This window comes from Arachis hypogaea, chromosome 20 (assembly GCF_003086295.3).
Source record: "Arachis hypogaea cultivar Tifrunner chromosome 20, arahy.Tifrunner.gnm2.J5K5, whole genome shotgun sequence".
NCBI lineage: Eukaryota > Viridiplantae > Streptophyta > Magnoliopsida > Fabales > Fabaceae > Arachis > Arachis hypogaea.
Window position 1 is genome coordinate 122,933,028 of NC_092055.1, and position 26,764 is coordinate 122,959,791.

At 32.5% G+C, this 26,764-nt stretch overlaps 1 protein-coding gene across 1 annotated transcript; it reads right to left on the bottom strand.

Moving 5' to 3' along the window:
• Nucleotides 1-12,986: 12,986 nt before the first annotated feature.
• LOC112785092 (dehydration-responsive element-binding protein 3) lies at nt 12,987-14,089 on the bottom strand. The gene has a single exon (XM_025828516.3). The coding sequence runs from the start codon at nt 13,831-13,833 to the stop codon at nt 13,135-13,137; it is 699 nt and encodes a 232-aa protein (XP_025684301.1). The 5' UTR covers nt 13,834-14,089; the 3' UTR covers nt 12,987-13,134.
• Nucleotides 14,090-26,764: the final 12,675 nt, after the last annotated feature.

The window sequence follows — 26,764 nt, forward strand, 5'->3', positions numbered from 1 at the left end:
GCTTAGTAGCGTGTGATATTCATGATGCCAATCAAATCAATTCCACTTTCTCTTTCATGTTTCCAATGCTTTCAATAAATCCAAGTTAATCAAAATTTGAATTCCATAACCCAAAACATGCAAAGCTTCTTCCCTCTTTCTTTTCAATTCGGACCAAGCTAGTTGGTCTTGCACCAAGATTTTATTTTTGGGCTTGTTTACCAAAATTCTAGCCCAATTAACAAAATATTGTTTTAGCCATAACAATTAACTTTTTGTACCAAGGCTGAATATTAACTTCATATTGAGCTTGTCATTTTCGGCCCGAAACAAAATCTGCACAACAAAATTATTAATCAATAAATGTGAATTAAAATTCAAATTAATAATTTTGTAATTAATTATTTTAATAAGGTTTAATTACTCTGTTGGTCCCTACAGTTTCACGAAATTTTCAATTAGGTCCTTATACTTTTTTTCTTTTCAATTGAATCCCTATATGTTAATTTTCTTTTCAATTAAATCCCTACCGTGACAAAAACGTCTAAAATAACAGAATATTCTCTTAAAAAAATGAATACTCTCTTTTTGAAGATAACAAGACACTCTTATATTTTAAAAATTCCAAAAAAACCATTCTCACTTGACCCCACACTCCCTTCCATAGCCCAGTGACCCCCCACACTCCCATATCCTTAGCGCTAACCTCTCATCGAGCTCTCTCCAGATCTGCCGCACGGTGCCTCTCGCCGCGCTTCCTCCTCTCGGCGTCCCTGTCATGCCTCATCCCTTGTATTCTACTCATCCCTTGTATTTTGCCGCGCCTCTGTCCCTCTCTCCCTCGCCGTGTCTCGCCTCCGTGCCTCCGTGCTTCCATGCTTCCCTCGCCTTGCCGCGCCGTGCCTCCGTCTCTCCCTCACCGCGCTGCCCCTCCATCCCTTGCGCTTGGTTTCGCTGCCTCGCGCCTACTCCCGTGGCTTCCATTTCAGACAGAGCCCAGGACTAGGTTGGATGCAGGGACTTGGGGGTTGGCCTTAGGTATTGCATTTCGGCTGCAGTGGCTTGTCCGGATCGACTTCTTGTTGCAGTTAAAGGGAATTCTGGATTCTGATTTAATACCATTGAAGTTGAGGTATATACTGTTAAACTCATGCTTATGTGGATTGATCCTTTATTTTTAGTTATATTTTCATCATCATATAATAAAATGGTTCTTATTTTAGTATATACTGATTCACTATATACATGCGATTGTTTCTCTTATCATGCTGCAGCTGTAGAATTGCTTGGGCTAAATGTTTATAGCATTGTCCTCAGTGGACTGTACTTGACATGTGGTTCTTATTTTGTAAGTATATTGTATTTCTGTTTGGCAATATTGTATTTCCGTTTGGTAATTGTTCATGACACTGAGGTCTGCCTTTTGTCTAGTTGATGACTTATGTCATGTTATTGTTTCCATATTGCAATGATCTCAACGAAGGAAAGCATATAAGCTTGGAAACCTTCAGTATATGTATTCAAACATTGCATTATTTGCATTTATATTCAGAATGCACAAACATATTTATCCATTGAAACTTGGTAAGAACTTTTTAAAATATGAATTTATCTAATATAAGCTATTCATATGAATTAGCATTGAAATATCCGAGTTTTACTGTAATGATGGCAACTAATATTTTTGGTAGCTTGAGTTTCTGATGCATGCTCTTGTGTGTTTCCAGTCGTATCTAAGGGTATCACAACAACTTCATACAATGAACCAGGTGGTTGTTGGGGCTACAATTGGTTCCATTATATCTCTTATGTGGTATTGGTTATGGAATGCTTTTATTCAGGATGCATATCAATCCTCTTTGTTTGTTAGGATCATTGGTTTATCGGGTTCTGTAGGAATTTGCATTTGTTTTCTTGTATGTGTTGGCTTCTTGTGTTTTTATTAAAAATCTTAGTGTATTTTTTTATGTTAAAATTTATCATATTTTCTAGTAGAACTTCACATCATCACTCTGCCTCTCTTTTCATTTATGTTTTTTGCATTCCATCAAGTATAGGAGAAATGGCCAGCATGTTCTTTTGTATTGTTTATCTTACATCAGTGAGTTGATTTCCTTGGGCCTTTGGTCATTTATAGCTCTGTGCTATAATTTTTGTTTGGTATTTAATACTTATTTGTTTATTTTGGAGGAAATGTTTAGATACAAAGTTGATTTTAGACTAGACTTCAAGACTTGCTAGAAGTGCCTGAAGACCTTGAATGTAAAAAAGGTGAGATTTCTTTCATGGCTTAAACAAAATCTGGCACTCACAAGCATAGGGCTGACAAGTTAAGGAGATATTTAAGGGAGAAAGAACACATGACCAAGTGAAAATATTGGCCAGTAGCTGGTGGAGCTCCTTTTTCACATAATAAAAGATTTGTTCTATTATGTTTTAATTGAGAGTGATATGTTGGTTGCAGGTGTTGTATTTGTTGGAGACTTAGGAAGAGAATGTCCTTTTGGAACATAAGTATGGAATCTAAGTCGAGCTTCTATCTTTATGAGGGCCTAAAAGTTTGATTCAGCTTTGTACAAAAGCATGCATGAAGCACCTTGCTATGGTGAAGATATTGTGGATCATAAATTTAATATATTTAGAAATTTTCAATATGTTAAATTCTATATTTTGATATAGACATTGTAAATGTTGTGGTATTTATTTGAAAAATTAATCTATGTTCAATTCTTTTTATATTTTGTGGAAATATAATTATTTATGAAAATTTAGTTTTAATAGTGGTTAATTTGAAATGAGTAAAAATCTATAATTATAAAATTAGGAACAATGACAGAGTTAGTGACCGATTTAGATTTTTAGTTCAGAAATTAGTGGCTAAAGGGTTCAGCGACCGATTTTCAAGAGAAATCAATCACTAAATCGGTCGCTATTTCGGTAATTTAGTGTGAATAGAGATTATAGGAATATCTTTCATTGAATATTTATAGTTTTACTAAATTTTCAATTAGGTCCCTATACTTTTTTTTTCAATTAGGTCCCTAAGGGTATACAAGTAATTTCACAATTCACTAACATTTTTTTGACGTTTAACGTTAATAGGGACTAAATTGAAAAAAAAAATTAACGTATAGGGACCCAATTAAAAGGAAAAAAAAAGTATAGGGACCTAATTGAAAATTTCGCGAAACTATAGGGACCAACAGAGTAATTAAACCTTTTAATAATATTTGATCATCATCAAATTAGTTTTGGAGTTTTTCAAACTCATCAATATTAAAGGTGAATCAAATGCATTGTCTGATTTTCTAACAAGAGAATTTTTGCAAGGTAGAAATGAGCGAAAAACAAGTAAGCAGTGAAGATTATGGTCAATCACTTGACCAACCAACAATTTCAATACAAGCTAAACAATTAACCATTAAACCTTTGACAATGTCACAGGTTGTTAAGAGCGAAAAATCATCTGCATTAACTAAGAGCTTATATATATGAAGTTCCTATGGTTAATAGATATACATTATTACAACTATCTGATCTATTCAAAACTAAACCATTATCTAAAAAATATCCTTACCAAAAAAATATGTACCCATAAAAATAATGGCCTTAGAAAAAGAGTGATTTAAGATGGATAGAAGAACCTTTGCAAAACAGTTTTTTCAAATACTTTTCATTACTCTCTAATGAGTATTTAAAAAATTTGAACCTTTTATGAATTTATTCTAATTGACACATGATCCATTGAATTAACTCACAATAAAGACCCAACCACAAAAGACATAATATACTCCAAAATTAAGATCATCAAAGTAAAAACTCTATCGGAATGGGAAAGACCTCCTTTTTACTATAAAAGTTTTATTAGGAAATTCGAACCTCAACATTACTCCTATTATGATTACATAGATGCTTGGTGGAACACCCAGTATTTTTCTCTGAATCCACACTCCTGGTTCATATGGTTCTGCAAGAAAATTTTTCTACAATTTTTCAAGTGGTTTCAGGTATAGTTCCAAGAGTTCGGACCAATAGAAACTATTTTTTCAAAGGAGACTAGCATGACTTATGAATATTTCAAAAACAAAACCTCATTTTTAGATGGATATAAGTTGATTTTCTTCATTCCCACTATGGGAATATGCTGGATAATGACCTGGGAATATGACTCCATAGGATATGAAGACACTCCAAGCGTACAATATTTAATTCGAAATATAAAAGTAAAATGGTGGAATAAATTCGACCTTACACTACAAGAAAATGGAACATTTGTAACAAAAATTTTGTATCAAATTAAAAATTGTTACAAAAAACCCTTTTTTTTGTATTAATAGTTGCTGATTGTTACAAAAAAAGTATGTTTTGTAACAACATTACAAGTTGTTACAAAACATCCAAATATTTTGTAACAATACATTTTATTTTGTTACAAATGATGGTAGTTTTTGTAACGCGCCGGTGTTTTGTTACAAAATATTGTAATGTTTTGTAACAAAACATAAAGTAATTGCAAAAATTCGTAGTATTTTGTAACAAAATATTTTTTTGTCTGAAAAACTTAAATTAATTTGTAACAAAAAATTAATTTGTCACGAAATTTAATATTGTTTGTAACAAGTTTTATTTTGTGTCACAAAATATGTGTATAATTTATACATTTTTTTTTAAAATGTTAAAAACTTTAAGAATTAAAAAAATTATCTTTATATTTTTTTAAAATAATTTTATTTTGTTTCAGAAATAAAAAATTTTTTTATATAATTCTTTTAAAATATATTGTATAGATTATTTTTTACATATTCATTAATTTTTAAATGATGTAAATATTAATTTATATTCCTTTAGAAAATTAGTATATAATTTATAATAATCAGAATTTTAAGATAACTTAAAACTAATTTGTAAAATTTAAATTTTTTTTATTAATTTATAAATATAAATAACAAAGAGTTAAAAATATTCCAAGAAAATGTAAAAAACTAAATGCAATGTTAAAAAAACCAAGGGCTAATAGCTAGTGAATGTAAAAAGGTAAAAAAACCCTAAGGTTCCCCTATTCCCCCACCTCACTCGAAGCCTCACACTCAGTAACTCTCAACCCATGGGGCCGTCAACAAACCCTATCTACGAGGGAAAAAGGAGCTGCTTGCGGGAGAAAGAGTCACCAGCGTAGCCCCTCGGAGACGTCTCTGGCTGCGTCGTGGTCCTCAAGTCGCTGGTCGAATCTGGTTCGTGGGTGCCACTCCTCACCTCCGTCTCTGTCGGCGTGGCCGTCTTGGCTCCACTGCCTTCCGCCTTCTCTGCCTCTGCATCTAGCCTCTTCTGTTTCTGCTACCACCGTATCTGTGGTCGTCTTGGTGGGTGAGTCCTCTGCTGGATGTGCGATGTTCCTGCCGAAGCTCTGCTCGTGCCGAAGCTCTGCTCGTGCCGAAGCTCTGATCGTGCGGTCACATCTCCTCGCCGGTGGCCTGCGTCTTCGACGGTGGAACGGCCCCAACCCGTCGCTGAGAACTGAACTAGGATCTGCTTCTGCCACTCTTCAGTCTAGAGGTGATGATTTTTTCTAATATGTAGTTGTTGTAAATTAATTTTGTGGACGTAATTCTTGCTGTTTTATTGTAGGTTTAGAAGAGAAAAATTGATGCTAATTATGTAAAAATAAATGATTTAATATGTTGTTCTGTTTGTTCTTTTTCCTTTCTTGAGGGTTGTATACTAAAGTTGGAAAACCTGAGTTACATAATAAAGCAGAAGAAACCTCTATTAGCACTAAAAAGTTTGTCTTCTAGCTTGATAGTGAAATGATGAATTTTTAAAAAAGGGTCTTCTTCTGGTGTTGTGTTGCAGTCTTCAATTTCTTCTGGTTCAGCCGTGTTTCGTTGGTCTGCTGGCGGTCTGCTCTGCTCGTCTCCTCTGCTGAAGGTAAGTCCAGTTAAAAGTAGTATTAAACCTTGATTCTGCTGATGTTGTGACTGAAAATATTAGTTTTTATATCTGTTTGACTATATTAGTGTTATTAGCTTATGCTTTCTTTTTATTCTGTTCCAATATTTTTTTTATACTTTTGTGTTTGTGAATTGAGTAAAGTAGGTAACTATTTGATCCTTAGTAACATAGAGATATTGTTTAAATTCTGTTAATAATTTTGTGTATTTTACATTGCATTAATCTAGGATAGTTTATGCTGCTCTGCTCATCCGGCGTTGTCCTTTGCCTCTGCTGGTCTGATTCGGTTGTCCTTCTTCTCCTGCTGGTCGGGTCTGGTCCTATTACGTTTCTGCTAAAGGTAACTTCAGTTTATTTGAGTATTGTTAAATATGCTGTTAGTTGATAATCTTAGCTGAAATATTGAACCTTGATTCTGCTGTTATTGTAGTTGAAAATATTGATAGTTGATTATGCTGATGTTGTTGTGGTTGAAAGTATTGGTGTGTAACATGGTTGATTATTTGATTTTTAGGTTATTTGGAGAGTTGATATGTTTGTTCTATTTTTTGTTTCTGGGTTTTATTATTTTGATTCTATTGTTTGCACTTTTTTTGGTGATTTTGAAAGTGATAGCCGCTGTGATGCTATGTTATTTCATTTTTCTAATTTTATCTCTGTTAACTTTATTGTAGATTGCGTAACATAATGGCTACACGGAGATTGACAAGGGCTGCTACATCTGGTTATACACCACGAGCACCTGCCACGGCCCCTGCAGCGCGTGCCCCTGCCCCCGCCCCAGCCCCGGCAGCCCCTGCAGCACCTATCCCAGCTTCTGCAGCCCCTGCAGCATCTGTCCCAGCCCCGGCAGCCCCTGCAGCCCCGGCAGACCCTGCCTCAGCCCTGGCAGCCCATGCAGCCCCTACCCCAGCCCCAGCAGCATCTGTCCCAGCCCCGGCAGACACTACTTCAACACCACCTACTGCCCCTGTTGATAGGCGTATTGGTAAAAGGGGACCTTCGCGTGGGATTGCAACAAATAGGGTTATCAAAACAAAGACAAATGGGAAATTGGAATTGCCGATCTCTTTGGAGAACTTAGCTCCTAATGGCATCCATGCTGATCTGTTTGCATCTGAAGTGGGTATCGTTACAAGACAAAATGCTCCTTTGGATGTAGAGAAATGGAGCCAAGTTGGAGATGATGTCAAGCAAAAAATATGCGACATCGTTTTGGTAATAGATATTTATATTTTCTGTTATTCAGTTTATTATAGAAGTTATTTCTGCTAACTAACTTTGACAAATCATTTATAGGAAAAGTTTGATATAGCTGATACGCAAGTAATGCGCAATATGATTTTAGCTAAGGCTAACATATGTTATCGAAGTTGGCGCTCAAGATTGCGTGAGCACTATGAGTTGTATCAAACTGATGAGGAGCACCTTCAAAATCCACCAAACAATGTTCTACCGGAGACATGGGAGACTTTGGTGTCCTACTTTGGAAGTCCTTCTTTTCAGGTTTAAAATTTTCATTATGACAACCATTGAGGTTTTTTTTATGTTGTTTTGCTATTTTAGGTCAATGCAAATTATTATAGCTGACCTCCTTTTGTCTTTTGTGAGTTTGGTCTTCTATAGGAAAAAAGTTTAAGAAACAAAGATAATAGAAAGCATCATGTTGTACCCCATATTGTTGGTCGAAGGACATTTCAAGTTGTTAGACGTGATCGGGTAAATAGTCTTAAAGTTTTAATTTGGTCTTCTATTTTTTGCTATGTCATGTTTGCACTTAACTACATGCTATATTTTACACTTCCAAAAAATTTGCAGCGCCATCCTAGAACCGGTGTCGAGCCTGACATTCAAGAATTATGGCAAATTACTCATCAAAAGAGTAATGGAGAATGGGTGAATGAAAAAGCTAAACAAATTGATGTAACATTCTTAAGCTTTTCCTCTTTTTGTTGCATGGAAGTTAAATATTATCTCCATTTTCAAATTACAAATTGGATTGTGTAGGATGACATTAGCACTATGCTTGATGACTTCTATGATTTGGAAAATTCTCTCACTCCAAATGAAGCTTTTCTAATTGTGAGAGGTGACAAAAGTGGTGCAAGTTATGGTATAAAGGCTTCAAAGTCTAAGTTAAGGATTCAAGCACAACTTCAAGAGGCAATGCAAGACCGTGAGGAGCTAACAAAGGAAATAGATGTGCTCAAAGAAAAACTTGAAGAGCAACGAACACGGCAAGAGGAAGAATTAGCTCAAATGAAAGCTCAATTGGAAGCTCAACAAGCTGTTGTCAACTCTCTCATAGCGCGCTTTGACAATGAAACAAACTAGACCCTAAAGGTACTCCTAAAGTTGCTTATGTTTTTAATATATTTTTGTAGATGATTCCCATTTTATATTAGTATACTTTAATTTGTATATGGATCTCTTTATCATATTTTACTTGTGTCATGGTTGAAAAATGACAAATGTCCTATTGATTGCTTTGATAAATTTGGTTGGGTATGGCTGAGACATAAGTTGCATATTGGTTGTGTTTGTTGGAACCGTGAACGGTGGAAATATCCAATTTTTAGGGGAGGTTCTGCCGAATTTTTTATAAACAGTTTGGATAAAACTTAGTGGAAAAATTATAGATAGTGTTATATCTTGTTTCTAACTTTTTGGTTTCGGTTTTTCTTATTTACAGGAGTGCTGAAAGGGTGACCATATGCAACCTTGAGGGCTCAAGAATGTTTTGATGCATAGAGACACTAATCTATGTTAGAACTTTTATGTTTTGGTTGAACTTTTATGTTAGAACTTTTATGTTTTGGTTGAACTAATCCATGTACTCACTAGCTAATGTTATTTTGTTTCAAGACAATTTTAGCTAGAAGGATCTTGTTTGACTTATGTATGTTTTTGCATATTAAATAGATGTAAACTAGCTTATTAAAAGCGTTATTATATTAGTTAATTTAAAAACTAATTTACTAAATTATGCACGTAATTTGTAATAAAAATAAAGTTGTTACAAAATAACTTATTCGCTTTCGTAACTGAAGAAAAAAAATGTTACCAAATCATGTTACATTTTGTAACAAATTTTTTTGATAGGAAAAAAATTTACTGTCACGAAAAATACCTTCAAGATCAAAATTTGTTACCAGTTTTGTAACGGCTTCTGGTTTTTTGTATCAGAAAAAATTGTTACAAAATATGGTATTGAATTGTAACAGTTCCATTTTTCGTTACAAAAACTTTTTGTAACGGGACTTACTGCAATGGACCCTTTTTTTGTTACAAAAAATTTTTGTGTCAAAATATCGACGTTTTGTAACAATATTTTTTGTTACAAATACGCCTTTTTCTTGTAGTGTTAACTTAAGTAGTAAAATGGCCATTGATAATTGGATGGCTATATCTCAAAAAAGAGCAGAACTCCTGAGCCACAGTTTAAAGTTTGAAAAAATATCATATGAAAAAGAGACTCGTTTCTTAGCCCATAAAAACCAGATGATGGCTGCCCTTGCAGCGGCCACCTCAGCAGAAGAAATCCATAATTCTCTAAAAGCAATAAAAGCAAACCAACAGATGAAGATGAAGGAGTTTAGTCTAATTCAGGACTGTACATACTAGACACCCAAGATCCATTTGGAGATTGATTAAAATAAAGTCTCAAAATTAGAAAAACAAACACCTGTCCAATATCAGAAAAAGAAGTGACAAGATAGTTCAGAGATCAACAAAAGTATCACAGAAAATAACAAAAGTCATCAGCGAAATCATAATAGAACTACAAAATTCGCTACCAATTTTTTCGAAACTAGGACAAAACACATCAACTCCAAGACGGAGTTCTTGAATCAACCCACAAAAAGAGCAAACAAATTTATAAAATTAGAGATTAAATTGTAAAAAAATAAAGGGAATAGTCCACATAAAAGGAGAAAAAGGAGGGAGTTATAATAAAGCATCCGTATTTACACACAATCTCTCGTACTCTTGAACACTTTTAAAACTTTCGTTGCAATCTTTATATTTCAAATAAGCATCTTTTATATTTTCTATTTTTCTTTAAACTTCTGAATTATAATACAAATTTATATTACTCGTTCAATAGTTACATGAGTATATCAAAGGGAAAACTTGCTTCCTAAAATTGTTCTGAAGCGAATTATATTAATTTGAACGTTGGAGTAGTACACACACTAGTATCAAAACCGAAGAACTATACAGGCACAACACTTTAGATGAGATATACTTCAAACAATAAGATACTAAAAATAGTTATCATTTTAATGTTACCACAAATCCACAATCCTCTTTATAACATGTATAAAAATACGAAAATATACCCCTTCAAAAAGCAAATTGGAAAAGCATACCATTTTTTCATTGGAAGCTGTTTCTGTGGTTATAATTGCATCTAAAGTCTATCTAGGGCAGATTTTTCAATCTCTTTGATAGCTCAGTGTAAATTAAAATAATGTGCACCTAAAACTGTCCAGAATTTCCAGAGCACCGCCTTTATCTGAATTTCATAATCCAATTGTTATATCTTTTCATTTTTTTTAATTTTAATTTAATCGCGCAATAATTAACGGGCACTGAGCGAAGAACAAAAATATCTCAAACTCGATATCATTAAATAATGTGTAAATTCAATTATGGTGACGCGAAATGAATTGTTAATTCCAAGTGCCTCGTAGTTTATGAGAATGAAAGTGGACTCAAAATAATTGCTAGTAGCATATATGTCCGGTACGGTATATATTTTACTTTTAAAATCACTTTTACGACAAATTCTAGACCAGGAAAAATTGTTTAGTCAAATGCACACTAAGTCACTCTTTAATTTAGATATGGAAGGATGAATGGTGTAAGACACAATTATAAAGTGTATAAGTATTTTACGCAATTGTGGTGTCAAGAGCAAATTGGATTCTTCGATTTTTGTTTAAAAAATTAAAAAACATTGCATTACACAAATCGAATCGTCCGATTTATATTTTAAATAATTAAAAAAATTAATAATAAAATCAGACCATCTGATTTTTATTTTTAAAATAAAAAAATTAAAAGTACAAATCGGACCCTCCAATTTTTTTCTCTCACAAATCGAACCATCCGATTTGTGTTCATAATTTTTTTAACAAAAAAATCGAACAGTCCGATTTCTTCACTTTATGGTTCAGAAAAAATTATCCCACATTCATGTCTAGCACCACCCCACTTCCATATCCATGCACAACACACACACAGAGTTTACATATCCAAAAAAATGAGCAACACTAAGTCACTAACACATTCATGTTGGATGGAATCCTGGAATGAAATTAAAAAAAAAAAATCAAACTTCCAAGCAGGAAAAATCACATTCATATTAGTCCCAGTTTCCATTTTGAATTGAATGGATGAAGCTTGATTATATTGAAGTGTGTTTGGTTGGATATAAAAATGAAAAGTAAAACACAGATAATTTTAGTACTACTACACCAACATTTAATAGTATTGAAAAGGTGTTACCTAATTGGGTCAATCCTAAGAGGTGAAAAGAGGTGAACTTCTAATTTGACGATGGTCAAATAAAATGGTGGTAGAATACCTTCTACGAGATTCATGCGATGTCAATGAGGTCCAAGACATAAATTTTAGGGTAGGATTGTGCATATTTGGGGCTGAAATGGTGCCTTCTATTTATAGTATATATTTGATTAAAAAAAAATTGAAAAATCTAGTTTGAATTGTGTTATATTTAAGTGTAATATTTTAGAATTTAATTTTGACTTAATTCTTAAGACTGATATACTTCTAAAATTTTACTTACACCTAAATTAGACCGTAATAAATAATGATAGTCATTTTCGCAACAAGATGATGTCAGACAATACTTACCTTTTATGGTATTATCTGATTAGAGAGCGGAGCAAAATTAATTAGAAAAATCTTTTGGTAAATAGTGAAGTTGAATAAAAAATAATATTATAATTAATTTTTTTAAAAATGTAAATTGAATATAATATTTAAATTTTTAAAATTTTTATCGTAAAAAATAAACACATATTTACTCTTTGGTTGAATCAATACCTTGTATTTTCTCTTTCAAGTTACTTTTTGCCTTCAAAAAATTGAAGTAGCAATACATACGGTTTAAGTAGTAGTTGATGATTATTAATTCCAAAAAAAGAAAGTTTGAAGTGTTTGGAAGTAGCGCTTTCAATAGAAAGCTGGAAGTTTTGTCCTCCATGATAGGGCAAATCCCAATCCCTATTATGTTGCGGACTTGTGCGTGCGTCTCTTCTCTCATCATCTCATCAAAATTATTTGTCATTGTCTTCATTAACATCTCTCTCTCTCTCTCTCTCTCTCTCCAACCATGCATTTTCAGTGACATTTCAGAGAACAATATAATGGTGACCAAGGTACCATCAGATTTCAAATCTTATTCTCTCCTTTTTTTTTTTTTACCTCAAAATATCCCCTTGCCAACCGTAAGCCACCATTCCAGCATTAACATTAACATAGCGTGTGATCATCATCACTTCCACTATCATGACATCATCACTAACGATATTTATTATTTTATTACTCCCAAACTCTCTTTTTTTATTTAAAGATTTGGCGATTACAATCTGTACCTTATATAGTAAGAGAAAATTAACGTAGACAAAGACTTTATTGTAGTGGACCAATTTAATTGGTATACGTGAGTACAATTATTACCTGGTGATGAACAATGAATTAGCAGTGATTTAGATGAAAACGCTTTTCAAATATGCTATTATTACTATACTAAATTTAGACACAAAAAGTAACCACTATATATATATATATATATATATATATTATTTAATTTATTTTGATATATTTTATATTTTAACATATATTTTATATTAATAACTGTTTTAGTATTTGAATATAGACTAATCATAGTTAAACACTTTCAAGATCTCAAAATTCAGCTCCCAGAAATTTCATTTTCTTCTATCTCTCTGTCATGACTGAAATGATCGAAAGTTGAAGATAGAGAGAGTTTCCAATCTCTTAATGGAACAAACAAACTTATAACGTCCACCAAATTATCCTCTTAATTTATTCATAGACCATGTACAAATTAAACTGAGGAGAGAAAAGGAAAACAAAACAAAAGAAAACATTATTACAAAGAGGCCACTCACAAGTAACAAATTAAACAAGAACCAAAAAACAAAGAACATATTAATTAGTAATAATATTATAATAATAATTCCAAAGCGAACTTCCAGAAGCACTTACAACACCATCTTCAACAACGTCCTCCTCCTCCGTCGACGCCACCGCCATGCTCTCCGACGAAAACCAAGGCGGCGGCTGGTACATCCACCCATCCACGGAGTCAGCGAAAACAAACTCCTTATCCAACTCACCACTCTCCAGCCTGGGAAGCTCTATGATCTCGCTCAACTCCTCCTCATCGGAGCACAATTCCACCGACGAGGAGGAGGACGTCGTCGGAGAATCGAATTTGACCATTTTGGCGGCTTTTGCGGCCGCAGCTTGGACGTCGCGAGGGGCGAGGGAGGCGGGACGGGGGAGGGAGTGTACGAGGTTGGGAAAATTAAGAATAGCGGCGGAGCCTTTTATGCTGAAGGCGGCGACGTCGTGAGCCCTGGCGGCCATTTCCGGAGTGGAGAATGTTCCAAGCCATATACGAGACTTCTTGCGTGGCTCTCTGATTTCAGATACCCACTTCCCCCAATTCCTCATCCGTACACCCCGGTAGACGGGGTGTTTGTTAGAAGAATCTCGAATGCGCTTGGCAGTTACGGTTACAGTTGCGGTTTCCGTTGCGGTTGCGGTTACAGTTTTTGTAGTTGAGTTTGAAGCACTACTGCTTTCGGTTTCTGAGGTGTTGTAATTTGGTTCAGTAATGCTCATTGTTTTAGTTTGAGGGTAAAAGTGTCTTTTATGAGAAGAAAATTGAAATGAGTTGGGAAAGCCCTCTTAGCTCTAAAAGCAAAGGCATGCAAATGCAAAGGAAGTGGAGTGAATTTAGTTAATTTGTTGAGACAATTGTTATAAAGCTCCATGGAGGACTTTCCTTGCGACCCCACAATGAGAAAATCAGTCCGCTTGGTCCCCTTCAATTTTTCACGTCGGCTGCGTAATTTTATTTCAATATAGAATTTCATCTATGTTATCCAAATCTTATTCATATATCTGCTCTTTAATTTGCTCACAAGACAGAAACTATACGTTATCCCGTTATTATGGTTAAAATGAGCAAAAGTGGTTACTATCTTTTTTCCTATAAAAAGGAACTGTACTTGTAAGACACTATGCTCATGTTGAACTATTGGAAAACATTTTATTTATTTTTGTGATACGGTATATATGACACTAAATACTCACATAAATATAATTGACAATAACATATTCAACAATAAATCATAGTAACTATAGAATATGCATGGTAACGCAATTTAAAACATCTTAATAGCATAATTTAAATATCTGGTAATAACAGCAAGAAAAGAAGGTGATTACTCAGATGAGTCAACATGCATGGGTCATCCTTGGTAGTAATTATCACGCAACCACCCTTATAACTTTTCTTCTTGAGTTTTTTTTTTTTTTTAACTATTTATGATATTACCTATAGAAATTCACTTTATCCTAATGTTTTTTACCTTGCAGGTAGGCCCCACTTTCACCTAGCTATGGCTATATGCGTTGTTCATTTATAATTTGTTGATTATTACTTTAACTTAAAAGTTAAAATTGATCATTAAAAATTCAAAATACATTTACCCTTTTCTCAGGGTACATGCTTCAGTATTATTTTATGATGTATAAGTAATTAATTAGCACAGAATATGGCTGCGGCAAGGTGAGTTTTTTTTTTTTTTAGGTGGAATTCATTAATGTTTATGATGAGTTAGCAAGGACGACGCTCTAATGGTACGTTATTAACTAAGCCTTATTGCATGGTACTTTTGTAATCAGAATCTATGACATCATTGATGAATACTATATATGAAAATTTTCTGACATCTTCGTTGGAAAATTATTAAAGAGTGTTACTGTTTGCAAAATGAATTGTTGCATTTATTCTGATGTTTCATATATATATATATATATTGATTGAAGTCTACAAAAAGAAAAGGAGATCAAAACTTTTTAATATTCAATTGAATAAAAGATTCCATCATATATAGATGATAGATGGATATACTTTTCTTAGTTAAATCTTAATTATGAAATGTGTTAGGTCTATAATTAGACTGCATTTGTTTATAGTTATAGGATATTAAAATAAAGATAGAGAAATATAAAATTGTGTTTGGCAGAAATATAGTCAGAAATATTATGTTTAAAGATACTAAATTAATGTATTCTGTGTCTATTCTGATAAAAAAATATAAAAATATTAACAAAATATATAATTTATTTTTTATTTTTTCTTTTATTATTTTTATTAATTTTTTATAATTATATTTTTTATTATTATATTTTTTTTAAATTTTTTTAATAAAAAAATATAATAAATAAATTAAACTTTCTTATTTTATTCTAATTTATCACCAAATAAAATATAAATACACTTGTTACTATTATTAGGCAGAATAATAGATAATATATTGCGAGATTTAAAGTAATTATAAAGTTATCTTTAAATTAAATTAATATAAAAATTAAAAGAGTTAACTAATATTACTTCAAATATTAAAAAAAAATAAAAAAATATTGATCATCTGAATGATTTTTAATAGATAATCAAAATGAACTACGAAATTGTCTTTTCTAGAGATAGAGAAATAAATAATCAATGGGTGTATGTGGAGATCCACTTATTACTTTGAAATGATTATTTTAAAATGAGTTTCATCCTATCTCAAAATTAAAATAACTTGATAGTTTCAATTAGTAGGTACCGACTTAATATTAACACGAGCATGCTAATTATTATGAGTAATGCAGGGAAAATAATAATTAAAAATTATTTTATTTAACTTAATATTTATAAGTTTATATATAATATTTATAGTTATATAGTTATTATATTTAATATTATATATTTATTCTAGTGATATTAATTATATGCAAATAAAAGTCAGAAACGGCAAACTATGACTTTTTTTTTTAAGTCCCAAACATTTTCGATAATTAGAAGGTTGAAAACCTTTTTTTTCCTTTTAAGCTTATGTAGACATAAATCAGAATTTATTTATTTGGTGTACATGGATAATAAAAAAATAATGTTTAAATACATTTTGATCACTGTAAAATACATGCATTATATTTTTGTTTTAGTTTCAATGATACATTTTTTTATATATATTTTTGCTAGTAAATTTTTAAAGTTGTTAAGTTTGGTCATGCTATAATTTTTTTTATTAAATAATAATAATAATAACAATAATAATAATAACAATAACAATAATATGAATAATAAGAAGAAGAAGAAGAAGTTAGATATTAATATGGCACATCTTGTCACGTAAACAGTTTAATTTGCTACGTGAATTTTTAACTTATTACGTTAGTACTTAACAGAGCAAACAAACACACGAGTTAAAAGACAATTTTAAAATCATCCAAAAAAAAAAGACAATTTTAAAATTTTATTTTTAATCTATCACTTAGTTATCAACTCAAATTTTTTAGTTTAATTATTTTAGTCATTTAGTAATCTAACAACATATTTTATCTTATATTTTTAAACATTAATAGCTAACTAATGATCAAAAACAATTGTTTTGTCGATTTTTAACAAATCGATGGTAGTTTGATTCTAATGGTCTGGGAGCGAAACCAACTCCTCTTTTGCAGGTACCAATTTTCTATAAGTGTATCAAAAGTTCTCGAATAGACGAGTATTAAGACAGGAAATAAGTTCAAAAAGTGCAAAAGGGTAAAAGAAGTGTAAAATAAAGGATTCGAAAAGTAAAATTGACTGAAATCGAAAAAGTTTGTATTGAAATTTAAAGAAAGCAATAAAGATGCCTTCGATTGGATCAAAGGGCTTTGGACATGAAAATTAAAGGTACTAAAATGTAAATTGAACATGAAAATTAAACGATACTTGAAAGATAAATTTGCTTGAAAGATAAAGTTTTTGCAAGAATTGTAAATAAAAGATAAAGACAATGGAAGGAACCCTACAGAAATCGAACTCAAATGCAGACTCAGGAATTCACTGGGATATGAGTGTACTTGAGTGCATTTCTGAAAAGAAGTTCCAACCCCTATTTCCTAAAACTTACTAATATTTATACCCCACTTCTATAAGTGACCATTAATTACACGATGCTGCCTTGTACGCGAATTCTTAGGTAACTGTTCCCACTTTTTGCTCATGAGCATTACCAATAATTTCCTAACTCAGAGAAAACCTTCGACTTCCCTACCCGTGTAACTGCTCGATTCTCCATTCTAAAAACTATTCGATTCTTTATTCGAGTAATTGTTCGATTTGTCAAGGTGTCTAAATCAAGTCCGTATCCAATAACTTCCGATTAATGCTTGCACGTGCATCTTCTCGACATCTACTTCCTTTCTGACCCTTCACCAGCATTTCGAATCAGCTTAATCTTTCGAAACAAATTGTTTCGACTAACAAATTGTCCCCTAGGATTAATGTGTTTGCCTTCGACGTCATATCTTGGAAGATGAAACACTTAATCCTAATCCAATCGTCAATCTCCTTAACCGATAATAATTACCATTTACCTTCTCCATTAATTCTGACCCGTTGGACACGTCTCCTACGATCCACACTTTCTCTCTCCACCACTTCGCCTTCTTCATAAAGTTACCTCTTTTCTCTTTGAATTTCCTCTGTAATAACGGCTAAACCAAAACTCCCTTTAAAATCAACACTTCCATCTTGTTCAACTTTCTCGAATCCTTATTCTCTTAACTTCTCTTGCATTCTCCCTTCTCGTACAACCTCTATTCTTCGACCTTCATTTTTTTCTGCTCATCAATGACTGCTTCTTCATCTCACGTTCCTACTCTGGACAAGGGCAAACATCCTATGGTGCAACCACCGGCTCCTCCGGCCTTGCATGTGCTAAACCAGGTAAATGATGAAGTTATTGATGACCCACAGCTTCAATTGATGATTCCAGGATTCTCATTCTTTTTACTGTGGGTGAAGATACCCATTGTTTTATTGGTTCTATTGAGAACTTGGAACAGGCGAACAAAAAACTCCCTTTCTTTCCCAATACTTAAGGGGAGGACTTGTTGATTAATCAAGACCTTGATATTTCTTTCTTTATCAATCAAAAACCCTTTAGGAACAACCCGAAAATCACCCCTCGTGGAACCGACTTCACAGCCTGGTATAAATGTCTTGCTCCATCGAAGAGTTCTGCTTGGAGGGCTCTCGGGATTCAAGACCTTCTGACTTTTCTCCTTTAACGCTCCCTTGGATGATTGGAGCCGTAACCTTTTTCTGGAATAGGACTACCAATAATTTTCACCTTTCTTGTGGGAAGATTGGCATGTCACTTCTAGATGTGGCTGCTATTACAGGACTCCCAATTAGTCCTCCAGATTTCACTTCTGATATGCAGCCTAAACAACAGTACAACATTGCCCCCACAACTTCCTACAGTGACTTCATTGTTCATCATATGCGCGCAGATGGTAGCCCTATCACAGATGATGAACATGTGGTTTTTTTGTTCTACTAGTTAAACACAATTATCTTCTGCTCTTGAAGTGTTCAAATGCAGAAGCTTTTTATTCCTCTTGCCGCCCTACTTCATGAAGGAAACAACCTTAATTTGGCCAAGCTACTTCTAGGATACATTTTCGAAGAACTTGGCCAATTCGTTAACTGTCTTCGAAACAACTACTTGATCAGTACAGGGAGCCCTCTCTGGCTTCTCCAGCTTTGACTAAACGCCATTTTTGAAAAGTACATGATAAAGCCTGGAGGTGGTGTTTCAAACAAACAGCACATTGAGGGTTTTTGACTGGCTAACTTCAAGCCAAATTTTCCAGAAGCTGAATTGGATGAAGACCAATTTTGGGCTTTCTTTTTCCTTTTTCACTCTTGTAAAGACTTCCATAATGAGGACTTCAATTTCACCCCCTTTTTGCATCGAAATTGTGGTCCTACCTAGCTCGAACGCCTCCTCTTCCCCAACGATACCGAAGAGAGCGAACTTGCTAATAGGAGTTGGACCAATTTACTAGCTGTCCAGGTGATTCCAAGGGCTACCTTAGCATAAAAAAGAACGTTTCAAAGCAACTCTGTATGCCCCCTCACTACACAGCTAGACATCTAGGCTTCTCACAAACCATCCAAACTCCACTCCCCAGAAACAGGAAACCCTTTTGCCATATCACTTTGACTTCAAAGAAAGAGCTTGACATCTACCTCTCGAAGAATCAACAACAAAGGGAGGGTTACAATCACCTTGTTTACGAACGAAGCTCATACATTACAAAATCCTGCTTCGATTGGTGGACCACCTACTACTCTAAGTACAATTGTACTTTAGAAGAGATCAAACGTTCTGTTGTTTGAGTGGTCCCTGCTGCAGAAGACTCTCCCAAGAGGCCTTTAAAAAGAAAAATCGAAGCTACAGCTTTTTCACGACAACCTCCCAAAAAGAGTCGAAGAAGTCCTTCAAAAACTTCCAGAAGGGTAATTACTTTCTACTTATATATTTAAACTAAAATTCTTCGAAAACCACATCCACTTACAATCCGTTTGACTTCAATCTTTTATCAGTTACAGTTGCAGCCATCGAGCGAGAGTTCTTCCGATGACAGTGAGCCATCCATCCAGAATCTCCTTGCAGCGTCTTTACCTTCTGATGATACAATTGATTCAAATTCGGGCTCCCAATTGATTCGAAGAACAAGACTTGTTCCGGTAACATTATATTATTTTTAAATATATTTCGGTTCAATCAACATAAATCTTAACTCATGTATGTTGTATTTTAGTCTGTTACTGCTGCTCAATCCATCACTTCATCACTTGCACCCGACTAACCACCTCAACAACATCCACAAGGTTCAGGACTACCAGCATCTCATTCATCAATTCAAGCTGCTGAACCTCTCCAAGTAGCTTTTCCAATTTTCATTGGGACATAAGTAGTTGATTTAATAGAGGAACATACCCATCATTCTCTAACGCAAACTTTAAATATTGGACATGCTTCTTCAACAAACCAGGCTGAAAACTCTACTGGTTTTTAGGTGGCCCTGGATTCGGACTCTCCTTCTCGAGTCGCTGAAACTGTTGTCCCTGATTCAGACTCATCACCATCTCGAATTCCAGAAACCAATCCTTCTCCACAAAGCACTACAAACTGATCATGGTCTTGAATTTTTATCTAATGATTTTAAGACTTTTTTAGCCCAACATAGTATAATTCACAGAATGTCTTGTCCCTATACTCATCAACAACAAGGCACTGTTGAAAGAAAGGATAGACACCTCACTGAAGTAGGTCTTGTTCTCTTAGCCACTGCTGCCTTGCCGTTACAATTCTGGAATGATGCATTTTTTGCTGCGGCTTACTTGATTAACAAATTGCCCACCCCTATTTTACAAAATCAATTTCCTTTTGAGAAGATGTATCATCAACAACCAGATTATAATTTTTTGAAGATATTTGGGTGTACATGCTATCCTCTTTTATGACCTTATAATAAACACAAGTTTGATTATAGATCACATCTATGTTTATTTTTGGGATATAATCCTCAACATAAAGGCTACAAATGTCTTTCCCCTGATGGTAAGTTCTATTTATCTCGTAATGTTGTTTTTGATAAAGGTAAGTTTCCATATTCAACTGATTTTACTAAAACTATTACTAATTCTACTTCTGAATCTTTTAGAGATACTTACTCTAATCACCAATTTGTTGTTGTTCCAAGCTTTCAATCAGAATCACATATCTCATCTTCACCTCCTACATCTTCTATACCAGCACCTACTCTTCTCATTCCTCCCATTACACCAGTTACAAATACACCATCAGCCTCACAACAATCTCACAATTTACATTCTGGACAGATCCCTATCTCTAACATTGAAATTCAACTCCCTTTTCCCTCACCACCACCTCCTCAAACCCACCACCGAAATTTAATTTTCATCCAATGACTACAAGATCAAAATCTGCACACTCTAACACATCTGCTAATCTCACTCACTTGTTAGACTCTAAAGAGGATCCCTCTTTTCTTCATCATCCACTTAATACTGTATAGTAAGCTCTTCAACATCAAAATTGGAGAATAGCAATAGAATCTAAATATACAGCTTTAACCAGGTACAAAATTTGGGAATTAGTATTGCCACCCTCAAATGCTATTATCATCGGCAGTAAATGGGTGTTTGCTATAAAGAAGAATCCACAAGGCCATCCAATTAGATATAAAGCCAGGTTAGTGGCAAAAGGCTTTTTTCAATCAGAAGGGACAGATTTTGATCAAACCTTTTCTCTTATGATTAAGTGACAAACTATTAGAGTTGTGATTTCTTTAGCACTATCCAAGGGTTGGCAAATGTGCCAATTTGACTTTAATAATGCATTTCTCAATGGAGAATTGCATGAAACAGTCCTGATAGAACAGCCTCAAGGTTTCTTAACACTCAACTAGTTTGTAGCCTTAAGAAAGCCATATATGGCCTCAAACAAGCACCAAGATCTTGGTTTTTAACCTTATCAGCCACCTTGCAACAGTTTGATTTTCACAATACTAAAACAGATCCCTCATTATTTGTAAGACATACATCAAACTCTATTACTCTACTATGTGTTTATGTTGATGACATTTTATTAACAGGGAATAATCCTCAAAAGTTACAGTTTTTCATTGACAAACTAAACTCTATTTTCTCTCTCAATGATCTTGGTCAATTTAGTTATTTTCTTGACTTAGAAGCTATATTTATTAATAACCAGCAACTTATTTTAACACAAAAAAAAGTATATTATTGATCTTTTAACTCGTATTAACATGTTAATGGCTAATACAGTACCAACCCAATAGTATCCTCTTCAAAATTGAGTTTACATGATTCAGACCTATTTGATTATCCCAAGTTGTATAAGTTCAAAGTTAGAGCATTACAATACTTGACTCTTACAAGACCAGATCTCACATATTCAGTGAGTAAGGTAAGCCAGTATATGCATAACCCAGCCATCAATCATTGGAGAGCTATCAAATGAATTCTCAAATACATAAAAGGTACCGTTGATCAAGACTTAATGTTTAACAGTTGTACTAACTTTAGACTTCTCTGCTTTGCTGATGCAGATTGGGGAGCAGATTGTCATGATCGAAATTCAATCACTAGCTATTGTGTTTATTTAGACAATAATTTGATAGAATGCAAAAGCAACAAACAGCACGCAGTCAGTCGATCTAGAACCGAGGTAGAATTTCGAGCATTAGCTGCAGCACAATCTGAACTTGCTTCACTTTAAAACCTGTTCAAAGAGTTATTCATACCAATACCAGTTTCTCCTACCATTTATTGTGATAATCAAAGTGCTTGCTTGCTTGCAGCCAATCCTATCTTGCGTAGTAAATTCAAGCACTTTGAGCTAGATCTTCATTTTGTAAGAGACCAAGTGACTGCTATTTGTCACCAATATTCCAGCCATAGACCAAGTAGCTGATATCTTCACTAAACCTCTCCCAATCACTCTACTTTCCAAGTTTCGTGACAAACTGAGAGTAGCTTTAAAGCCTTCTCTCAGTTTAAGGGGGGATGTAAAGGATAATAACAACTCAACATCCAAGAAACAAGAATTGACTCATTCAAATTCAGTTACTATCTAATAGCTTTCTGTCACCAAACTTCAGCTATAAAATAGCAATATATCGTTCTCTCTATGTAACACACTTAATAGCATATACAAACTATATATTCAGTCAATATCACTCTCTCTTTTCTCTTTGTTCTTGATTTTCTACTTCTCTAGCGAACCTTCATTGTTTGGTTCTTCATCATATTCATTCTTCTTGAATATTCTTGATATTGGATCTATTTGTAATATTTTTTTTCATCTATCAATAAAGTTTGATCTTCTTTTGCCTAAAAGCAACATTTTTTTGAGCTAAAAATTAAATATCAATAGTATTAAAGAGAAAAAAATCAGCCAAACCAGCCTAAATTTATTTTATTTCATATTTATGTATTACATGGTATATTAAATAAAGTCAAAATTAAAATAGTAAATTTTGATAGTTTTTTGGCTAAAAATTTTTGTTTTTCAAGACTTTTCGATTAAATACTAGTATTAAACCAAACAAAATTCAAAACACAAGGGATAAAAGCACCTTAGCTTTAATTTATGAGCAATGCTAGGGGGTCAGCAACTTTTGTGATTAGTAGCCGTCAAATAGCCATCAATGATGATTTAATGGTGTGAGATTGGTGTAAAATTTCATCCAATGACTCACCTTTCTCTGCTGGTTACATGCTGGCTAAAATTCAATAAAATTGCTGGTCCCTAGACTTTTCCTTAATTTATTGATGTCAAGCTCATCAAAGTAAACCAAATCTACTATCCATTTTGAGTTGAGTTAAAAGGAGCATGGTTTTGCTAATAAATATGAAAGACACTTTTAAAATTTTTAAGTGGTAGATTTTCAATATTTTTTTTATACATTTACAGATATTATGAGTATTTTTAAAATCTTAATTATTTATTGCATTAAAAGCCTCTAGTTTTGAAACTTCAAAAATGGTAGAAAAAACAATTATTATAAAAAAGTAAAAAATAAAAAATAATAATAACAGAAACAAAATTGACTTATATCTCATCTGATCCCAACATAATGAGCGATCAAATGAAAAGAGTGAGTTGCACCCAAACAAATTTCCAACACCAAATTCATTTCATGTTCATGGACATCCCCATCTATAGGGTACTACTATACCACACGTTAAAATGTCTCCTACACCATTTTGATTTGAGGTTCTCATCACCTCTTTGGGTTGGCTATTAAATAAGAGAAATTGGGGAAGTGATTTTTGACTTTTTTTTTTTGTGTGTGTGGATATTATATTAACACTCTCATGTAAATATATTATTCTTTTTTGTTTACAATATTTAATTTGTCACTCTAAAAAAACTATATTAATTAACATAAATAACCAAAATAATACATATAATAGGTAGTTAGTTGTATGTGACCACTTAGACATACATTTTGATTACGTCTTGGATCAATTATATTTTGTAAAATGGAAGAAAAATACATTTAATTTGCGCTGAAATAAATTAACACAAAACATGTACATGGATCGCCAACCTATGCATGTGTGTGCTTTTAAGGCTAAGGTCAGAGCCAGCAATGATTTAGGTTTTGGACCCTTGTTTTTATACCTTGCCCTTATAGTATACGATACTGTACTATATAATTTTTATTTATTATTATTATTATTATTATTATTTGCCACTTGTAAATGATGAAGCAATATCCCTGTGGTCATTTCTACCACTTTAATTTTAATTTCATACGTGATGATTAGATGTAACGTGACTCTTTTAAATCATCGCTAGCTACTTTACTTATCCTAAGTTCAAATATCAAAACAAAAATTGTTAATAATTAAAGAAAAAATATAGGTAAATAATGAAAATACTAAACAATAGGAACAATGGATATATCGGATGTTCATTTCACTAGTTGTGCAAATGATTATTCTAATATTAAGATTTAGGTAGGTAATTTAGATGTGTAGTATGTTTTGATTTGATTAGTGGTTGTTTATGTTGTTCAAAAAAGTTATTGGTTACCTAACATTACTCTAATTAAATGATACGCCGCCTTACGGCAATTTTTTTACATGTGTTTTTTTTTCCGTGAAATTTAAAAATATTTGTTAGAATATATTAGGATCTCTCTGTTTTTATTAAAATTATTTAACATATCTGAATATTTATTATAAAATATGAGAAGTGCTAGAGGCCAGTAGAATTTGTGATATTTAACCATCAATTAGCCATTATATGTGTTTTTAATGGTAAAAGATGACATCCAATGGTGTAGAATTACTTATTTCTCTTTTAATGGTTAACTGTTGGCCAAATTTTAATAAAACTGCTGGTCCCATAGACTTTCTCATAAAATATTATGTTTTTATTATTTTGATTCTCTTAACATTTATGAAAATTTTTTATTATATTATTTCATACAATTTAAATACACATAAATCTTTTTTCTTTCTATTACCTTTCTAACATAATATCAGAATCACAATACATTCACTTTGATGTTTCATAATCTTACTGCTGTTGCTGGATGAAGGAGTCTCAGCAAGTCTACAAAAATTATTTACTTATGGAGCAAAAAAATAAGGGAATAGGTGGTGGAGCTTCTACGATGTTAAGGGGTTCATCTGGTAATAATAAGGGACCAATCCCACCATCTGGACCAAGCTATATATGGAGGACGAGATTTTATTTTTTGAAAAAGAAAAATAAAAAGTGAAATCATTGGATGAAATTTTTTGAAATTGATGTGTGAAATTTTTGTTTTTTCTTTTTTAAATAAAAAGAAAGAATTTAGCTAGGTGCCATTTCGGGAGCTACTCAGATAAAGACGTTGAAAATGTCTTCTTATAAAGATGTTTTTTAATAATTAAAATTTAATACATATGATCAATTAAATCGTGTTATTTTTGTCAAAATTAGACTAAACAAATTGATTTGACCGAAAAATAGTAAATCAAATCTTCAACTGGTCTAAATTAATATTTTTTATAGAAAATGACTACAATACCCTATTATAAAAAATGACTAAAATATTTCTGTTATATATATTAATTTTGAGAATCCTAAATTTTAGTCCTTTATTTTTCTATCGTAGGGTTAGGATTTAGAATTTTTAATATATATATATATATATATATATATATATATATATATAAAAGAGTATTTTAATTATTTTCTATAATAAAGGTATTGTAGTCATTTTTTATAAAAAAAATAATATTAATTTAGACCAGTTCAAGATTTGATTCCCTATTTTTTCGGTTAAATCAATTTGTCTAGTCTAATTTTGACAAAAATAACATGATTTAATCGATTATATATGTTAAATTTTAATTACTGAAAAACATCTTTAAAAAAAGACGTTTTAGACGTCTTTATCTGAGTGACTCCCTTTTTAGATTGCATAATACACTCATAAAACATCAAAACACTTTTTTTTTTTTTCCTGGTAACACACCATATCAGCTGTAATAAAAAAAATAATTTGCTGCTGCCTTACATCTTTGAATTAATAATGAAAACAAATAAAATATAGTGTTCTTAATAATCTAAAACACTTACTATTCATGGAGTACGAGGTGATGCACTTTTAATAATCTGCAAAGTAATGCAGTCGTCTAAGATAGAAATTGCAAGCTAGCTAAAGACATACGAATATACAAATATACAATTTTTCTTAAGTTTATTAGATAGAAATTGCAAAGTAATGCAGTCGCTGTATAACCTTACACTAATTATTTTTCTTGAGTTTATTAGTTAAATGAGTTTATTAGTTAAAGACATACGAATATACAATTTTTCCTATTATCTTCCGAAATTATGTATTCTTAAAATATAAATTATTAGGCTGCGTTTGTTTACAGAAATAGGATACTGAAATAGAGATATAGACACAAAATCATATTTTACAGAGGAAATATGAACAAAGACAATGTATTCAGAGACACTAAATTAATGTATTTTGTATCCATCCTTATAAGAAAGATACAAAAACACTAATAAGAGACACAACTTATTTTTTATTTTTTATTATTTTTGTTAATTTTTTATAATTATATTTTTATTATTATATTTTTTGAATGAAAAAA

What these genes read in the sequence shown, in the direction of transcription:
- LOC112785092 (XM_025828516.3), bottom strand. Translation starts at nt 13,833, where the DNA reads ATGAGCATTACTGAACCAAATTACAACACCTCAGAAACCGAAAGCAGT.